The 19,272-nt window shown below is 43.0% G+C and overlaps 1 protein-coding gene across 3 annotated transcripts in view; it reads right to left on the bottom strand.

Annotated features, from left to right (window-relative positions):
- Window positions 1-19,272, bottom strand: part of DYM (dymeclin) — a 210,797-nt gene that overhangs the window by 29,582 nt on the left and 161,943 nt on the right. For all 3 annotated transcript variants that reach the window (XM_066180700.1, XM_066180703.1, XM_066180704.1), the window contains 2 exons: window positions 14,422-14,604; window positions 4,448-4,561 (listed from right to left, as the gene is read on the bottom strand). In XM_066180700.1, coding sequence (XP_066036797.1) covers window positions 4,448-4,561; window positions 14,422-14,604 — 297 coding nt within the window. The remainder of the gene's footprint in view (window positions 1-4,447; window positions 4,562-14,421; window positions 14,605-19,272) is intronic.

The following is a 19,272-nucleotide window of genomic DNA, read 5'->3' as shown; positions in this document are numbered from 1 at the left end:
TGCTGCTTTCCAAGGGTGATGTGCCAGGGACATCCAGCTCCCCTGGTCCACCTCCCAGGCAGTATCTGCCATCACCATGATGACAATTTTACTTTTCCCCCGTGCTGCGGTGCCTCAGTGATTAGCAGCTTTTTTCAGTGAAACAAATGGAAGCTGATGGAGTTGGAAGTACACTGTTAATAAAAGGGGAAACCTATGAGAAGTGCTTTTAACACCTAAAGCGAAACTTGTTCTGTCAAGAGACTGAAGGCTTTTACCTCTGCTCCTTTTACATATTCTGTGAAATTTTAATGCCCATCGAACTCAAATGCACTTCAATAAATATTAAATTTTGTACCATATCAAAAACGTGAGAGTTGATGGCATAATGGCACGTCTGCATAGCACACAAAGAACATCTGACAGAGTGCACACTGATGAAAAAATACTAATTGACACGGGGAGAAAAGGAGTAGGGGAAAAACACAAGCAGATCTGAAAATGCTCATGAAAAACAAATCACCATCTTAAGTGGCTTAGGTAATGGGAACTTTTCTTTTATAAAGCATTAAATGTGGCCTCCCAAGTGTGATCATTTTATGAAACCAAATGTCAGCTTCCAGTCACTAGCTGGCATTTGAAACAAGTTTTCCCACTTATTGCAGAAGAGTTGTTATCTGCTGGCTAACTCCCCTTGAAATCCTGAGATAAGTCACAGGCTCCAGACACGGTCCCGCTTCTCTCACTCTCCTAATCCTGAAAGTACAGATAGTTCACCAAAGGCAAGGAAGGCAGCCTGAGAACTTAAAAAAAAAAAAAAAATAAAGAGAAAGAAAGAAAGAAAGAATGAGGCTAATTTTCACCTATCACTATGATCTCTAAATTGCCTTTAATAACCTTCTGCAATATAGCAGGGAGCCTGGATTGTGGGCTGCTCGTCTGCGAAGGAGACAGCTCTATCTCCACGCCATGGCTTCTGCCTCCATCCTGGGCATATTAACTTCATTTATCTCCTCCCACAGACTGAGGGAGAAATAACCAGCTCTTGATTTCAGCACCTGCCCTTTATCTCTCCCTGTTTGTGCAGAAGTCTTCTAAAAGGCTAATTGCTCAGCTTGGACTTTCTTGGCCTTCCACAGTACACAGCTAAAAGCATATGCTTAAAATAATGTTAATTATATTGTTTGTCTCCAGTCAGACTGCTCCAGGACTGGAAGGAAAATCTGAGTTAGATCTCCCATTTCCCAATAATTATTTGCTAAGAAAATGCAGGATATCTTTCCTAACACAGACACACACACACATGTATATATTTATCCATGACCTACTGCTACCACACATGCTCACTTTGCATCCCGTGTTGCTTCCCACAGTGGAAGGGAGCAGGAGCACCGGGGTGTGCTCCCAAACTGATAAGCTCCATTATGCAGATGAGGATCACGGCTCTAAGTGCTGTTATTTTTAGTCGACGTTGATTCATGTTTGAACTATGGGCTAAGCAACAGACTCAGAACCTGAATACATGTAGCACCTCTTGAATGCTCACTTCCTAGACGAAGGCCAAGATAAGCAACTTGAAAACATTCACTTGAAAACATCCGTGCATACATTAGGTACTCACATGCCAGAAAAAAAACATCATTGTCTGAGCTGCAGGGAAGTGAGTGAGTAAAAGCTCTGCCTCAGCCCTCATTTTCCAAATCATATCCCTGCTTCAACTGCCTCCCCCAGAGTGCTTCAGCTGAAGATGGTTATTTCTAGGAGGCAGGAATAACATCTCTGCAGGGTCTCTTGTACTTTACAGCACTTCAGTATACTGTGGCAAAAGGCAAGGATGGCTTGAAAATTAGTTAGCAATTAACTGCAAAGCTTATATATAACACATGTATATACATATACATATATATGTACATATATTCTTGGGATTGAGCTCCACATCTTTGCACGTTGGAATTACGTGTAAGTTGTGTCAACGCAGATGTAATAGATTCACAGTTCCTCCAGACATTGTCCAAAGTGGCTGAACACAAGCTGACCCTGGTCTTGGGGACAGCTCTGGGCCCCTCAAGACAAGAGAGACACCGAGGGGCTGGAGCGTGTCCAGGGCAGGGAAGGGAGCCGGGGAAGGGGCTGGAGCCCCAGGAGAGGCTGAGGGAGCTGGGAAAGGGGCTGAGCCTGGAGAAAAGGAGGCTCAGGGGGGACCGGGTGGCTCTGCACAGCTCCCTGAAAGGTGCCATCAAAGCCAGCGTGGGTAGGGCTGCTCCCACCCATCCAGACTTGCCCAGAGAGTGTCATTAAAGACATAAGGATTAAAGCTTTCTCCTTTATTTAGCTGCTGAAATGCCTCAGAGTTGCCAGAGTTATTGTGTAACTATATCTTCAGTCTGATCTTAATATGAGTTTGTCGAGCTTTAGAACAGCTTCCCCTGAAAACCTCAGAGACTGAAGTGGGAAGACCTGAGGAACTGGGAGACTCCCAGGAGAGAGGCACAAGGACAGAGGGCACAAAGACTCACAAGACCGTTTCTATAGCAGGGAAACGTGCTGCTCCTCATCACTGTCTGTGCAAAGGAAGGATGTTATTTGCATGTACAAATCGATGCATGACAATGCATACATATATATCTAATACATACCTATATATATATATATATACACAAACACCCCACCCCAAAGTCAATGTCACCTTTTCTACATGGAAAAGTAACCTGCTCTGGCCAAATTGCTGCTCAGCAAAAGTATTGAAAAAGAAAAAAAAAAAAAAAGAAAAGAAAAAAAAGAAGGGGAAAAAAAAAGAAAAAAGAAAGGGAACCAAAGAAAAACCAAAAGACAAAACCCAGTAGGTGTAAGTGGTCAGTATAGAAGACTGACGTGTCAGGCTGGCTGTATTCCCTTTGTAAGTCTGTCCCAAAACTCAAGTGCTCCAGAGGAAAGGGAAGTGCTCCAAGCAACACTAAGCACCCTTAAAACTGGAAGTACTTGACTGTTTGGTGAGGACATACAGAGCTTGGCACATGCCAAAAAACTGCTGGTTTGTTGCTTTAAGTGGCAATATGAATATATAATTTTGAAAACTGTATACCGTTAGTGCAGAAAATTGAAACTTGATGGGATTTCACTCCAGAAACAGCATTTCTGAAAACAGCGGCCTGACATGCCAGTCGATGTGGCACACTCAGTAACTGAGAAAACCTTCGCTCTTTTTTCTAAGCAGTGAATTTTAGCTGGTGATGGCTCTGTGTCAAGAAGGAATCACTGTAGCCTCAACGTAAGAGCTTTTAATTATCTGCACTTAAGAACAAGTTGTCATAGAAACAGCCAAAGTTCCAGTGTTCCTCTGTATTCACAGCATCACCAAACAGAAAGGACAACCTGAAGGGCTGGATTTGGATCCAATAACTGCTCTTGTGTTACTCAGGATATTCCTGTACGGCGGCTCAGGACTCGGACTCTAGACCAACCTCTCCTGAAGGAATTCAGCCTGAGTGACTGAAGATGTGCCATCTCAGGGACACAGGGAACTGCAGGAAAGACATTAGTATATGCAGCCAGCTAGAAAATTCCCACTGGGTGTTTTAAAATTACCAGCATATAAATAAATTACCAGCCGTCGCCAGTGGCCGCATGGACTCAGTGTGCCTTATCTGAGGATATTTTACTAAAGTTACCACAAAAGAAATGGTGCTCTCACTCTCTTATCACAGAGCAGCAACAAAAACAGTTCTGCAGAAAACAGACAGTATTTAAAATACACTTGGCATAACAGAGAAACAAGATTCATCGTGTTTAAAAAACACACAGAGCTCCTGTTTGCTTACTTACCCACTTACACAGATTTCTTTCTCGCAGTATTTAAACATCACACAGCCATTAATGGATTTTAGCCTCACAAAACCTGTCAAGTTGGTAAATCCCTCAAGAGACTTGAGAGGTTCTCAGAAAGGAATGGAAGGGACTGCTCAGGATTACACAGAAAGCTCATCATCATGTTGACCAGACTTACAGGTCCTGAACTGATTTCCACTAGGTTGGGAAATTCTTACCTAAAGCCCCCCAAATTTATCTTTATAGCACTTAATATAGACCTGGACAGAGGTGCAGAACACTAGAGGCAGAAAAAGCAATTAATCAAAAGAGAGAATTATCAACGTTTGGTTCCAGCATAACTAAACAACAGATGGAGAGAGGAGCCTGCATCTTCAGGATATGATGAGGAAAACCTTAGCTTCAGCAAATTTTAATTCCTCCACACACTTCAATTTAATAACTAATCACAAAAACTCACCCAAACACTCAGCAGAAATTATGAAATTAAATGAAAACATACACATATGGCAATCGACAGTGCAATCACTTATCAGTCACTACTGAGAGGAGAGATGATTTCTTGAAGTTACAGATATAAAGGGCATATATGTGTAATTGATAGGAACAGTATACTTTAAGTGACGAGGTCTTGAGCACTTACTCTTAGCCTGTCTTTGGGCAAAGCAACAGCTCCTTGCTTGATGATTTCCAGAACTCGCTCCACTGACAGCTCAGCTCCAGCTTGCTCTAATCGGGAGCTGAAAAAGCTGATCACCTGGAATGAAACATCACAGCACATAAATAAATAGAAGAGATCTTTGGATCAATTTATACACAAAGCTGTCATCATCTTTTTTGGCACCGCTGTATCTGCGCTTCTAAAAGAATAATCACGTTATTGTCTGTGTCACAGCCAGGGAGACTTTGTTAATGTCAAGTTAGCACAACTCTCAGCATCCTCCTGCAGTCGTTTTTAACAGACAGATGATTTTACAATATAACACAGCTGAATTAATGAATTTACATTTTCAAGTACTGTGCACTGACATATGCCTGTACCTCTTTCTGTCAGTTCTATGAGCTCTTCCAGTCTTCCTATGATTTGAGCTGGAAATTTACTTTCATTGTAAAGCATTAAAGTAAAATCATTACAGTTGCACTGACTTCCGGACAAAAGGCTTGAAGACAACTGTTAAGTATCCCAATATGAGCGACTACATTTCCTGGGAGTTGTGTAGCACTCAAAGCCACAGCAAGCGGATGGTGAGAAGGAGGTCCATAAAGCTCCTCTTCCGCCCAGTATCCAGCCCAAGTGCTGCACACACCTTCCACATCCCGGATTTTAGGCCCAAGGAATCCTGCAAATTCCCTCTCATCTTCCAGACATCCCCCTGGTGAAGCCAAGCTGATTTTCCCCGTATTTCCCTTCCCAGCCCCTTTTCTGTGACCCAGCTGGTCCTTGTTAGCTACAACTCAGTTAGGTCAGGCTTCAACTTTTATCTCTCTCCAAGCTCAGTAGGTCACATCAGAAGCAGACATCCCACCGGCAGTTATCCACGTGGGACATCAGAAAACCTCCATTTCTACAGCTCCTTTCATCCGAAAAGAACACACTTTGCAAACCCCATCCCTTACCCCAGGGAAACTCCTTAGTCACACAGGGGATCCCAGACTCAAAACGGGAAAAAAGAGTCTGGGGGAAAATTTCAACACCTACTTAGAACTCTCTGGAAGTACCACAAGAGGCACTTGGGAGAGCCCGTCTACACCAGAGCACCTGGCCAGCCCTGGGCAGGAGGCAAGCATAACGCTGGTGGTTGGTTCTGCAAAATCCTGTGAGCTTTCGACACACTCTGTGGAAAAATACTGATGTTCACTTGTATCCGAATCACAGTCCCAGTCCATCGAGTAATCTCTGACAATTCTCCCAAGTAGAAGGGGGGAAAAGTGTATTACACTACAAAATCTCTGCTGAGCTCTCTTTGTTCTGTAGTGAGACACAGCTGGAGCCAGAAACCATTACCCTAATTATGCCTCCCAGCTCAGCTGCTGTTCATAAAACAAAGACAGCTGATGGCTTGATTACTGTGAGATTCAAATTTGTTGTTCCTGTTTGCGACTTCCCCCACAGAAAGCCCAGCCCTTGTTTTGAGCTGGAAGATTTGCTGGGATCTCTAGAAACTCTTGCACCAAGTGAATGAGACAGAGGCAGACTAAAAGCTGCTGGAAGTTGTTTTTTGGGATTGTCATGGGATTCTGGTGTTTGGCTCAGTTGGGTTTTTTTGGGGGTTTTTTTGCCTGTTTTATTTTGTTTTTAACAACAGAAGTACAGCAATCAATCAAGAGAAAATTCAGGTTTAATCATCTGTGCTGTGCCTATGATTACCTCCATACTTGAGCGGAAAGGGAGAATTTCACTGCCTCTGGCAGATGCTGCAGGTAGGCTTTCGCATTCTTAGAGATAAGGACCTGGTGGAGCACTGTGATCTCTGATCCTTAGGAAAAAAACCAGGACTAGGAAGGTGTGCTGAGTTCATAAGCAAAGGAGGTGGAGGGAGGAACCAGAAACAACAGAGTAAAACAGCAAGAAGCAGCTTGTGCAAAGAGCGTGAGGACCTCTGAGTGAGGCTGACATGGTTTTGGCAGAGAGTTTGGGACAAATTGCTGGTGGAGGATACACAGCTCGCAGAGGAACAAGCAAGTTGCCCACAGACTTTGAAAGAAAAAACCATCTTCCTGCATTTCAACACTCCTCTGTTGTCAGTAATCACTGGTGAAACCCATCCTCGCCAAGGGCAGGCTCCTGCAGAGAATCTATCCCAGCGGCACTGCCTTGTTAGCTCAAGTTCTGCTAAACCACAACAAAAGCAAAACTTAATATTTAGCTTTTAACCAAAAGGATAAAGTACCATCATAATCCAAACATGTAAAAAAAACTGAATGAAGCTCACAGATACTCCCTCAATTCTGACGTTTCCTATTTTGGGAAGTCAAACCCTTCAATCTTAACATGTTTTTAAAAGACTTATGTTTTTGTGGTAAAGGTACTAATCTTCTTTGGGTTATATTTCAAGAGAACAAAAGCAAGACAGGCTTCCAGTATTTTCAGGCTATGTCAGCATTTTAGAGAACTCAGAATGGCTATTTTTGATGTGTAGTTGATGACTAAAATTAAAAATATCTACTTTAATAATGGTTTTTATCTCCAGGAGTTATTTGCCTTACTACTTCAAACAATATAGAAATGAAGTATGGACCCTGAGAGCACAATATCCCAGTGAGGTACCCATTAGCATCCCAATGAAGTAAGAAAACAGAAAAGCAAAAATAAAAGAAGATGAATTATACAGAGGAGATCCTAAAGAAGGCGTTTTCTTATTAGCTCCAGATCAGGAATAAAACCAAAAAGCACCCAGTATTACATCCCTCATGCCCAAGCTCCAACCTCTGTAGCAGAGGGTCTAACTCTTTTCCTACTAATCTAGTCAGATATAAAAGTATAAAAGTTCAACATCATATTAAGGAACAGTAGCCTTTTTCTTTGAAAGAGCTTTAATTATCTTCTACACTTAAGTAACAGAGGTGAATTTAAAAATGAAAATTAACAGATTTCCACTCCTTGCCCCATTGAAAGTAAAATGAACCAGAAAAAAATAAACTGGGTGGAAAGTATTAAATGAGTTTCAGGTTTTAGGATGTTTTAAAACCAACTGAGCATATGACTTTATGAATAGAAAAACCCCAGATCTTAGTGCAAATAAACAAGTCTGAGAGATGGTCTCTTCCTGAAACTCTGAAAATTAATTTTCTCCTTAATTATAATAGAAAACAACTGCAAAGACTGCTTAAAAGGAAGAGCAAGGAGAAACTCCACAAGCTGCTGTGAATTACTCTTTTCCTAGTCAGGCGGAGCACTGGAAGGCCTCCCCATGAAGGAACATAACCCATCCTAAGAGCTCTCTCTCCAGTCTGGCTTCAATACTAACAGAGACTAAAAGGCACATCTAATCCAGGATTATACAACCCCCCACCAGGAATATCTGATCCCTGTCCAGATGAAACGGTGGGTGTATGGAGAGCCTTGCCCTGTGCAGGGTCTAATCCTGGCTGTGTAAGGTACCCAGACGTGTGGTACGATGGGCACAGGGGACCTGGCTTGGCCACCTCCAGCTCAGGACTTGCCAGGGTTTGTATTAAAATACCATTAATACTTCTGTACAAAAATAGAGTGATAGGTTTTTGGTTTTTTTTTTTTAGTATTGATTTCCAAAACTGGTTTTAATCATAGACTCGTGGAATGGTTTGGTTGGGAAGGAACCTCAAAGCTCATCCAGTGCCAGCCCTGCCACGGGCAGGGACAACTTCCACTATCCCAGGTGGCTCCCAGCCCCAGCCAGCCTGGCCTTGGACACTGCCAGGGACGCAGGGACAGCCACAGCTGCTCTGGGAAACCTGTGCTAAGGCCTCCTCATCCCCACAGTGAGAATTTCTTCCTAGAGATCAATTTTCCATGAGAAATTCATACTTTCTTCTCCTTTGTTTTTCTAGACAGTAAACTTACGAGGTATTGCCAGAGATTAAAAGTACTACAAGATTAGAATGATTTAGAAACATTTTTCATTTAAAGGCAATATTTTAGGTTTTGGAGATTATTTTCAAGATTGTGAGGGAACAAACACAGTGTCTGTTATTTCACCCAACAATTGTTTTCAATTGGGCTCCAAGGCTGAAGTAACAAAATATTTCCCTTTACAGCATGCCAACAGCAGAGCTATCAAGGGCAAGATGTTTTCTCCACTTGGATTCTGTCAGCAGATGCTGAAGTGCCATGAGGCCTGCAGCAGCCCAGGCAGTGCAGCTGCCTAATGAACATGACAGCTCCTCTCCTTCTCCTCCAGCTAAAAATAACAGTACAACACGTTGCTGCCTCCTCTGCCTGCAAATGCAAAGGTCAGTTCTGCAAGGCAGAAGAAAAAATAAATCACTTGGCACAAAATGAGTAAGTTTTGAACCTGCTTTTGTCAATTTTGTTTCACTTTGAAAGTGATTGAAATGAACACTTTGAGTATTTTATTTCCAGCCACGTTCACCACTGGAAGAGTACTATGGTGTATTGATGGCACACTGAATGGAGAAGAAAAGAAGAAAACAAACCTCTTGCTGTAAAGTACCGCAGGATTAGCACTTCAACTAAGTAGCTTCCGTAGGGAAACATAAATCACAGCTACATTTGGTATCCAGTAGTCATACCTGGAGCAAACGGGAGGCAAAGCCAACCCTCACTGATTTAAGAAGGTGTGAAACAGCTTCAGGTGATTCAATAGCAGGAGAAACACAAGAGGTTAATCAGCAAACTTGAAGTACTGTATTTTTCGGAATGAATGAACGAAATAAGGAGCGTGTTCAAGGACACACGAGCTTTTCCAGGTATTCTGGTCTTCACTCCTAGGGTGTTGGAATGAGGAGGAAAAAAACAGGCAAAAAGACCTCCCCCTCAAAAAAAACCAAACAACAACCAAAAAAACCCCAACTCAAACTCACCAAAGCCCCAAATGCTTAGAGTATTTAGCTGGGCTCTGGTAATCAGCAGGATCAAGGTTTTTCTAAGGACATTCTAAGGAAAGCCATAAAAACTTAGTTCCTAAGTCCAGAAGGTCTTAGAAAAGGGGTTGCTGTGCCAGAGCAAAGCCAACTTGATTGATTTTAAAACCTGGCAGGGAAATGTCTTTGAAGAATTAAATTCCTTGTAGGAAATTGCATCCATTGAGTCCTTTGCATCACTAAGCCATTGCTCCCAATCTCCTGATGTCTATCTGACTATTTTGCAAACAAAAATTCTAGCAGCTCCTAGTTAGGCCTGCTCCACCACCTGGTATCAGTTGCTCGCTTGTAGGAAATATGAGAGCAGTGAAAGCCAAGGAGTTCTCACCGTGGCCATGAACCAAACACATCTTGAGGAATGATAAGCGAAGAGTCTCCACCAAATTCCTGACATATCTGAGGTGCCTGACCAAATTATGGACCACCTCTGAAGTGGAGGCATATAGACGGCTCCCAGCTGAAATATTTCTGCACAAGGCCAGAAGGGGAACCATAGCATTCCTCTTTGTTCACAATTCAGAAGAAGAATATCCTGTTTTAGCTAAACAAGATGCACTATCTCCTACTAAAATGGCTTTCCAAAATGAAAAGTGAAGTAATAGGAAGCAGAAGGTATTTTGACTTCAGTTTCTTCTGTACGGCATTAAAGGTTCCCATATCTTCCCAATCAGCTGGCAGTGGTGATTTTTAGATTATTTTTTAAAATACAGAGGCAAATAAGTAGTTTCCAATAAAAAGCGGTTGATACACTGATGACCCTTATACATTCACCTATTTTTGCCTCAATGATGAGTATCACCAGAGTAAACGGAATGGTCCAAATCCAGAGGAACAGCCCGGAGTTACTGTGGCCAGGTCTGTACTGAAGGAAACCTGGGCAATTCCTGCTCTGGTCTGAGCTCTGGTGGGGCTGCATCCCCACACCTACCTGTGCTGCTCTGTCCTCTGCCCCAGTGCCATGCTGCCAAACCTCTGCTATCCAGAGGGCCCGGAAAACCTACCACAGTGCTTCGTTATTCCTAACCTTGGAAAAGTCTTTCTTTATGACCGGAGAACCCACAAGTATGTGAAAGAGATTACTCCATTTCCCTTCACAGCAACATTTTATTTGAAAAATACCACATCACTTAACCCTTCCTTTGGCAAATCAGCACCTTCAGAGGTTCTGCTTTCCACAGCTCTTATTTCTACCTGGAATTTCTTTCATTGTGCCAGCTGAGCGTGAGCCCAGGGGTGCCCAGGTGGGCAGTGACCCCTGGGCTGTCCCAGCCGTGGTGTGACACAGCCCCAGGGCAGGGCCTGTCCCCTGGGCTGGCACTGCTGAGGCACCTCCAGTGCTGGGGACAGCTCTGGACCCCTCAGGACAGGAGAGACACCGAGGGGTTGGAGCGTGTCCAGGGCAGGGAAGGGAGCTGGGGAAGGGGCTGGAGCCCCAGGAGAGGCTGAGGGAGCTGGGAAAGGGGCTGAGCCTGGAGAAAAGGAGGCTCAGGGGGGACCTGGTGGCTCTGCACAGCTCCCTGACAGGAGGGGACAGCCGGGGGGGTCGGGCTCTGCTCCCAGGGAACAGGGACAGGAGGGGAGGGAACGGCCTCAGGCTGGGCCAGGGGAGGGGCAGGTTGGATATTGGGCAAAACTCCTCCATGGAAAGGGCTGTCCAGCCCTGGCACAGCTGCCCAGGGCAGTCGTGGAGTCTGTGGAAGAGTTTAAAAGCCGTGTGGATGTGGCACTAGGGGACATGGGTCACTGGTGGCCTGGGCAGTGCTGGGGAATGGGTGGACTCCGTGGTCTTGGAAGTCTTTTTCAACCTAAACCCAGAGTAATCCAGGTAAGATGTCACCAGCATGATTAGGCTTAGAGGACACCTCTGGGTTATTCTTTGTATGCACACAGAATTGCAGCAGATGCCTTTTTCGATTTGCACCATCGACTACTCGTTATTACATCCCCAGTACATTCTCCAATTAATTCTTCATCAAATTTTTAGCCTTTTCACCTCTTCCATGCTTCCTTTCGGTTGATGAGTACATTACATCCAACGGAGCAAAAATAATAAGCATTTAAGTCTTTATATGTCATATCTATCTTATACATTGTTGACAAGGCAAAGTGGCAACTGTTCTGGTGTCCAAAACTCATTACGGACTTTATATGCTCTGTGTTTTGGTCTGATTTCTGCAGCATTAAACATTATCACACTGTCTGTTAGTATTTCACCATGAAATACAAATCTGGACTACAGTTTACAGTCGGAGAGTCTTTCATCAACTAGTGGGCAGAATCTGCTGGAGCAGAGGGATGCCAGAGTGACACAGTGTGTAACAGGCAGCTACTGCTCCCGCGAATCTCTAGAGCTATCTAGATGATTGGAATCACAGAATTCCAGAATGGTTTGGAAGGGACCTTCGAAGGCCATCTAGTCCAATCCCAACGCAGCTTCCACTAGACCAGGTTGCTGCATGCCCCATGCAACCTGGCCTGGAACACTTCCAGGGATGGGGCAGGCACAGCTTATGTGTGCACCCTGCGCCAGTGCCTCACCTGGCCACTCTCCCAGCCAAGAATTCCTTCCCAATATCCCATCTAACCCTGCCCTTTGGCAGTGGGAAGCCACTGCCCCTTGTCCTGTCACTAAATGACATTGTCAAAAATTACACTCCTGGTTCCACGGCAGCATGGGTGCAGATAACCCATTCATGCTTTGCTGTTTATGATCAGAGAAAGTACCAAGAGATGGAGTCAGGATGTAGCAGAGCCCCCTGCAGACATACCTGGGGAGCTTCAGAAAGTTAATTTCTCTTCACCACTCTTGGCACTACCAAAAGTCGCAATCTGGGCCACAAAATTTCATTGATCACAACAGCCTGAAAGCCGACACAGCTCCTCAATACACAGGAAGTTGGTGGATCCATCCTCTCCTGAACAACCAGCCTTGGTCACTTGAAAAGCCTGCCCAGCTCTATTTCAGTATTTCAGATACTATTGTATCTGAAAGCAGGCTGGGATGGATGCTAAAATACGAATATAAGAGCAGGTCAAGAATAGGGAGATCCTTCCCATGAGTACATCCTCCCAGCTTTCAGCAACATCCAGTTCAGAAATTTACTGAGCTTGATCTTTAAGATTTCTTTTTTTTTTCTGGCTCCTTTTAGAGCACAGCTACATTTCAGACATCCACAGTGTCCCATACAGCTGTGAGGATGGAGCACCCAGCTCCACCACTGCAGAGGAAAGTCTGCTAAGTTCTTGGAGACAGAAACTCGTTTGGTTCTTTTCAGATGCTGCCCACATGGTTCCTAGACAAGTTCCCTGCAATGTGTACAGGAAAACTAACACAACTTGCCACTGTTTCAAGGGACAGCAAGACCAGTTAGAACATTCTGGCTGTAGCACACAAGACAAAGACTTGTTCTGTATGGTGCTGCCAAAACTGTGTATGAAGTGCAGGACGTGACAGGGTAGACAAGGAGTCAGATGAATCTCATCTTTTATTCAGATCTACAAGCCTGACAGCTCTTACCACTTGCCAGATGGTGACAGGTACATTTAAAAAAAAAAAAAAAATTAAAAAATTCTTTTTTTGACGTCCTCGCTTCTCTAACAAAGGAGCTATTTAAAAATTCAACATGCTCCCTTGGAAAGCTTTAAATAGTTTCTGAATGTAACTGGCATTATGCTGTAACCCAATATTAAATAGTTTTGGGGAGGAATTGTTTAAATTGTTGAGGAAAACCTACATTTAACTGTTACAAAGGAAAGGACGTGCTGCTGTCTGTGGGAGGCACAGGTCTTCAAGCAGAAGAATCTGGCCACCACCAGTAATCCTGGATGTGGGCAAGTAACCAGAGAAGGTCCCTATCTCAGCCAGGAATGTAGACAACCGTTATCTTCAGTGCACCATATCCTCTTTATACAACTTTAAGACATCTTGCTCTAATCACTGCTGCCTGTAGTCTGCAGCTGCTGAAAGTTTAGAGAGTTTTGAGCTGCAAGTCCTCCACTCACCAAACTCTTGCACGACCAGAAAACGTGAAGAGAGAGCAGAAGAGGAAGGAATAGGTACTGAGCAGGATTTCAGTTCAACAGTTACAATTACTTTCCTTTATGGGCATGTGTCTGGAAATCTCCTGCAATCAAAAGCAAATCAAACCAGAAACTCTGCAAATTGTTAGACACAATAATATGTTATTCACTGCATCCAGAGACTTAGCACCCTGCTCAGTCCTCCTTTCCAATATTTTGCACCCAGTGGTTATAGTGTGGCTTCAAACATTGCTCAGCTCTGCAAATATTGACTGGAAGACAGAGAAACATTTGTAATGGTTCAAGTTTTTCTAGCAGAAGCTCAGGCTCTCCACATGAACATTAAAACTACTATCAGATGCAGAAACAATTAACAACTGTTTCCCAAAGTCATACTCCAGGGAGAGTCACACTGGCAACAGCTTCTTACCCACAGCTATTTTCTTCTAAAATGTTTCCTTACACAAGGGGAAGGTTGCTGTGAAGAAAACACTTGGCAGGTGAAAACAACACACATTTAGATAGAGACAGGGAATAACTGAATGCCTGCTCTTTACTTACTTAAAAGTAATTCCCTATAATATCATTAATAGGCTGGTGATAGGAGTAAGAGAAAAGAAAAAGGATCTTTTGATGATGAAAATTAGCTTTTGTTCCCCAGAAAGGCAGGTTTCTAACAAGGGGCAGTCAAGAGAAGCCGACATTGTCCTCCCTTTAGGGGGTGAAAGATGCGTCACAGCTTGGGAATTCTTTACCAGAGGCATCTCAAAAGCCCTCTGATTCTCCTGAGTCAAAGGTGTGTGGAAAGGATCGTTAAATAAACCTTCTAACCCAAACCACTCCCAGTTTCTGCGCTGCCCGGAAGTCACCACAGTGCAGGCCCAGGAAACAGTCAAGAAAAATTCAACATTTTAAAACCAACTGAGAAGCGGTGATGAATATTTTTCACTCCTCAAGAGCAAAAAGAGATCACATAACCAAGTGTAACCGTCTTTGAAGCCACGTCCCACTCACCAGGTCTATATTTTGCATGATGTCCTGGAAGGAGGGGTGAGTCCGGAACTGCTCGAACAGATCCCGCTTGTAGAGCAGAGCGTACACCAGGTTGGGGTTGTGATGGAGGGAGTTGGTCAGGCAGGAGTTGATGATCTCCAGCATCATTCGGATCACCTCCTCAATCACATTCAGGTCTTGCGCCTTGAGGAAAGGAGTAAAAGGTCAGTGTGCCCTTTCCCATTGTAAAAGATTGAGCAATAAAGGCAGTGCGCAGGTGATTATTACTAATAAAGCTATTAGTTGGCAATGTCTCTACGGTGAGCAAATCTGGCATCCATGTGTCTGGAAAGGAATCCCTTTTCCCCAGCAATCACCAAAATTTTAACTGAAATGCATCATTCTGGTACTCAGCCTCACAGCTTGATTCTCCCAACAGGAGCCATGACATAAAACATTACCGTATTGTAATCAGCCAGATTCATAAGGGTTAAGTGAACACAATCTTTTCAACCCTTCCTATTCTAAGTAAAAGCACTTCAGCATATAATTAATTTATTATATTTTCTGTTGAGCCCCTGTGCAGGAAGGAGGGATAGGGAAAAGAGAGAAAAAATAACAGAGTAATAAAAAAACAGTGGATGAAAGAGAAAAGCAAAGGCAGGAGAAGGAAAACCGACTGCACTGAACATCACTGCACCTTGAATATCTGTCACTGTTACCAGACTTCTCCCCTTTGACTATTTCTTAAGATTATTTTCTTGGCATTGAAGAACACTTGTAATAAATGAAAACAGGAATCTCCTTTTGTAGTGCACTAAGCCTTCACAGCAATATAAACTTGTAGAGCTTTTCATTTTGTCAGTGCATTTGACAACTCAAACTTCCTAAGCTGAACAAGCTGGCATGTGAACTCCTGCCAGCTGTCTGGATTTCCCTCCTTGAGCCCCACACCAGGATACCTCCAATACGGTTATTCCAACTGCAGAGCTGTCTGTCCTACCTTGGAATAGGGTAAAAAAAAGGAGCACTTCTACCTTGTTTGTATCATTTAGGTTGTCTCCATCACATCAAACACTGGACTGTGAGACTTCATAGGTCTGGCAAAAACGTGAACCATACTAAACCAGCTTGAGATTTTCTGCTGGGTATGAACAATGAAACCACCGACACTTCCTTTTGCTGACTGCCCACGAAGTTCATTTTCTGAGTTATCACAAGGCACTTAAGTTCTTCATAAAAAGGCAGCACTTACAACAGCATTTTGTTGGCCTGTCATTCAATGTGCGCACAGTTATTTTCTACTGTTAAGCAGCACTGTACAAATTGTCACGTGGCAGATGTATGCTCTCACCAAGGCAGAAGAGAACACAGGAGTTTTCATTATCTGCTTTAGACTCATAAAGAGCAAAATTCCTTGCTACCACTTTGCTCTGGCTGCTTCCAATGTAAAGCAAGGTACATTTCTTCCTATAAGTGTAGATCACAGAACCTCAGAGTGGCTTGGGTTCGAAGGGACCTTAAAGCTCACCCAGTGCCACTCCTGCCATGGGCAGGGACACCTTCCACTGTCCCAGGCTGCTCCAAGCCCCGTCCAGCCTGGCCTGGGACACTGCCAGGGATCCAGGGGCAGCCACAGCTGCTCTGGGCACCCTGTCCCAGGGCCTCCCCACCCTCACAGCCAGCAATTCATTCCCAGAATCCCACCTATCTCTGCCCTCTGGCACAGGGAAGCCATTCCCCCTTGTCCCATCTCTCCATCCCATGTCCCAAATCCCTGTCCTAGATGAGGCCCTGCAGGAGGCAGCACAATTTCCCTAACCTGCTCCTCCATTTCTTTTGTGACACTGAGGACCATGGAGAAATGAGATCCCATCATTACTCCCACACCTCAGTCTGGTAATCCCCAACACTTGTCTTCTACACGTACAAGGCAGATTTAAGTGGAAGCTTGTTGGAGCTCTTGTTTGAAGAGGAATATCTCGTGCATGCAATCCAGTAAAATTCCTTCTTTAGCAATGATGCCTGACAGTGAAGGTAACAGGTTTTTTTTTTTTTCTGAATGTGAGTATATCCTATTTTTTAATGACTTTGCCACCTAAATTAGCATTGTAGTGCAGCTAACAATGATGGCAGGAACCCTCACAGAGTTGATTGCTGTCAATGGGAACACAGCCTTCTATGACAGAAATAATCTCTATTTTCAAAATGCAGGTTGCTCCTCTGCCTAGTTACCTAGTTATTGTGCTATGAAACAGCATCCCAGGTAGGTGTTGTGAAGGGTATGTAATGAAAAATATTAGACAAAAATAGAAATAACTGCTTCAGCTGGAATCTGAAGAAAAATCCAGACCTAACTCACCTGGGGAATGGTGCTTGCCTATCAACTCAGATTTACTGCAGAATATTCTGTATTATGGTGTATTTTTAAGAGCTGAGCACTGGCATACTTCTGCCCCCAGTGCAACAGAGTGAGTTAGTGACCAAGACACTATTCTAAAGTAGAGACTACCTGACTTTCACAGAAATATTACGATTCTGAAGCGAGATCTATCCAGTTACCAGAAAGGTAACAAACCACTCAACTACTTTTCAAACACTAAATGTCTTTTCAATAAAAAGTGTTCAGCTTAAACTGCAGGCATACAGCTAATTGAAACAGAAAGCCTTGCTAACCACCTTGTAATAGGTTGGAGACTCTGCTAGTGGTCAGCTTCAAACAATGAAAAGGTTCAGAGGTTATTGCACAGTAATTAAATTTAACGTTTTTAAGAGCCGATGGACAGAATCGACCATCTGTACTTCAGCTACCACATTGCAGGTGCAAAATCTGGGACCCCCATGAAGAAAAACAGGAGATACAGTGAAGATTTTTACTCACAACTGACTACACAAAAAAGAATTCATAAGAAGACCGATCTCCGTAAAAGACAGAGAAGTGGCACTGAATCCCTGTACTGCACACACGTATCAGGAGAAACTGTCTGCTCCTATAATTAGAGATTGAATCATTCCTAAGGGTTTAAAAGTTTTCAAAACAAAGGAAAAAACATGCATAAATCCAAGGTCAGCATTTGGATGAGATAGTGGAGAAATGCTGATAAAATGCCATGTGGTTTTGTTGCTTTGTATCATCAGTATCAAACTACAGCCCCACTGCATGCAGACATGGTATCAAGGCAGGTATAAATAAAGTTACACTAACATTTTGTTGTTGCAGTTTATCACCCTGTGTATTACTTTCAGAGCAGCTGAACACAGCTGAAATGCTGAATGTGTGTGGCCAAGGCAAGGACTAACACACCATCCTCAGCAGCTTTTTAAAACCTTTTTTTTTTTACTGGATTAGCTGTTATATGAAAAGTAAAGTCAAATATTGATTTGTGAAACGTAGACATGCTTCAATCTATTGAACAGTACATTTAAAGGGGAGGAGTTAGAAGTTTCCTGTTGCTTAAAACTGACAAATACAGTGTGGCACTCACATTTAAAATTACCACAATATTCCTTTACAAAACAGGGCTCAGACAATGCTTTTGTCAACATCGACGTGTATCAGTCCTCCCTCACCTATTTTTTTTTTTCTTTTTTTGGTTTATTCCAATTGAAATAATTATAACCATCAGTAAAAAGGAAAGTGGCAGCTAAAAACTTGGTACCAACAGCGTGAGACTGAAATCATGCCTGCAAAGGGGACGGGAATGTAGGCACAGCCCTCACTTTACTGTGGGTAATTCTAGGTAGTTACCTCACGTTCCTTCTCAGAAGAGAAATTAAATGTGGTGCATTTTTGCAAAGATTCTAACTTTTAAGGCAGGAAGACTTAAAAGTTTGGTCATGTTCTAGATGCATGAGGGATAAACAAGGCAGTGACACCTAAATAACAGCCAGATACGTGTCTGGGTAGTCCTTTGTTAAGAGGAAAAAACAAGTAATCATGCCAGAGAAAAGAGAATGGAAATAAGCTGAGAGGATGCAGGGGAAAACACGATGAATGAGAACATTATCTGGGGGAAAACAATTTGAGTTTGATAAACACTATGAAGGAACACACAAAAGTTCAAAGCTAAGGAAAACGATGGGCAGAGTTGGATGTTCCTGGATCTGACCATCCTGGAAGATTGTTTCTTTCTTTACTGCAATACAATTAATAATTAGCATGGTATCCCCTCCTGGGCAAACACTTCCACAGAACTCAATACTTACATCCTGATGTGTAAAACCATTTGAAAAGTATATGGCTTTTAAATATCAGGAGAAGTCAAGCAGCTTAACCACAAAACCCCAGGCATCTGCTCACAGTTCAGTTCCTTACAGACATATTTACCCATCAAAAAAAAAAAAAAAAAAAAAAAACCAAAAAACAAAAAATCACTGTCAGCAGAGGATGCAAAAACTCAGTGTCACCAAAAACCCATTTAATTTATGGTGCCCCGTCTCCTGGTTCTCACAATGGAACATTCTCAGTGCTCACCCTTTTAATTCAATTTGATACTGAATTTATTTTAATTATTGTGACTATAAAAAAAACTGATTTAAAAAGTTCTATCATGAATGAATGCAAATCTCCACCCTCCAAATGTTACCAGTTCTGAGGAGATAAAGGGAGGCACGTCTTGTGTAATTCAGCTTGACGTTGCATAACCATCCCTTGTGGTTCGTACAGTCTGATATAAACAGAGACCAAATTATTCAGCTTTCTGTTTTCTTTCCTCCAAAGTTAGTTTACATGGAAAATTTTTCTGGTTGAAAAATCAGAATTTTGGTGACTAGTGATGCTATGAAATGGCATCAATAAGCAAAGGTGGGCATGAGTTTCTCTTCCACGGTGAGATTAGCTTCTTGATTAGCCCAATTTTTGACCTTCAGTCC

This window comes from Chamaea fasciata, unplaced genomic scaffold (genome assembly GCF_029207755.1).
Source record: "Chamaea fasciata isolate MVZ Bird 193981 ecotype frontalis unplaced genomic scaffold, bChaFas1.0.hap1 SCAF_4, whole genome shotgun sequence".
NCBI lineage: Eukaryota > Metazoa > Chordata > Aves > Passeriformes > Sylviidae > Chamaea > Chamaea fasciata.
This window is presented reverse-complemented; position numbering and strand designations above follow the sequence as displayed.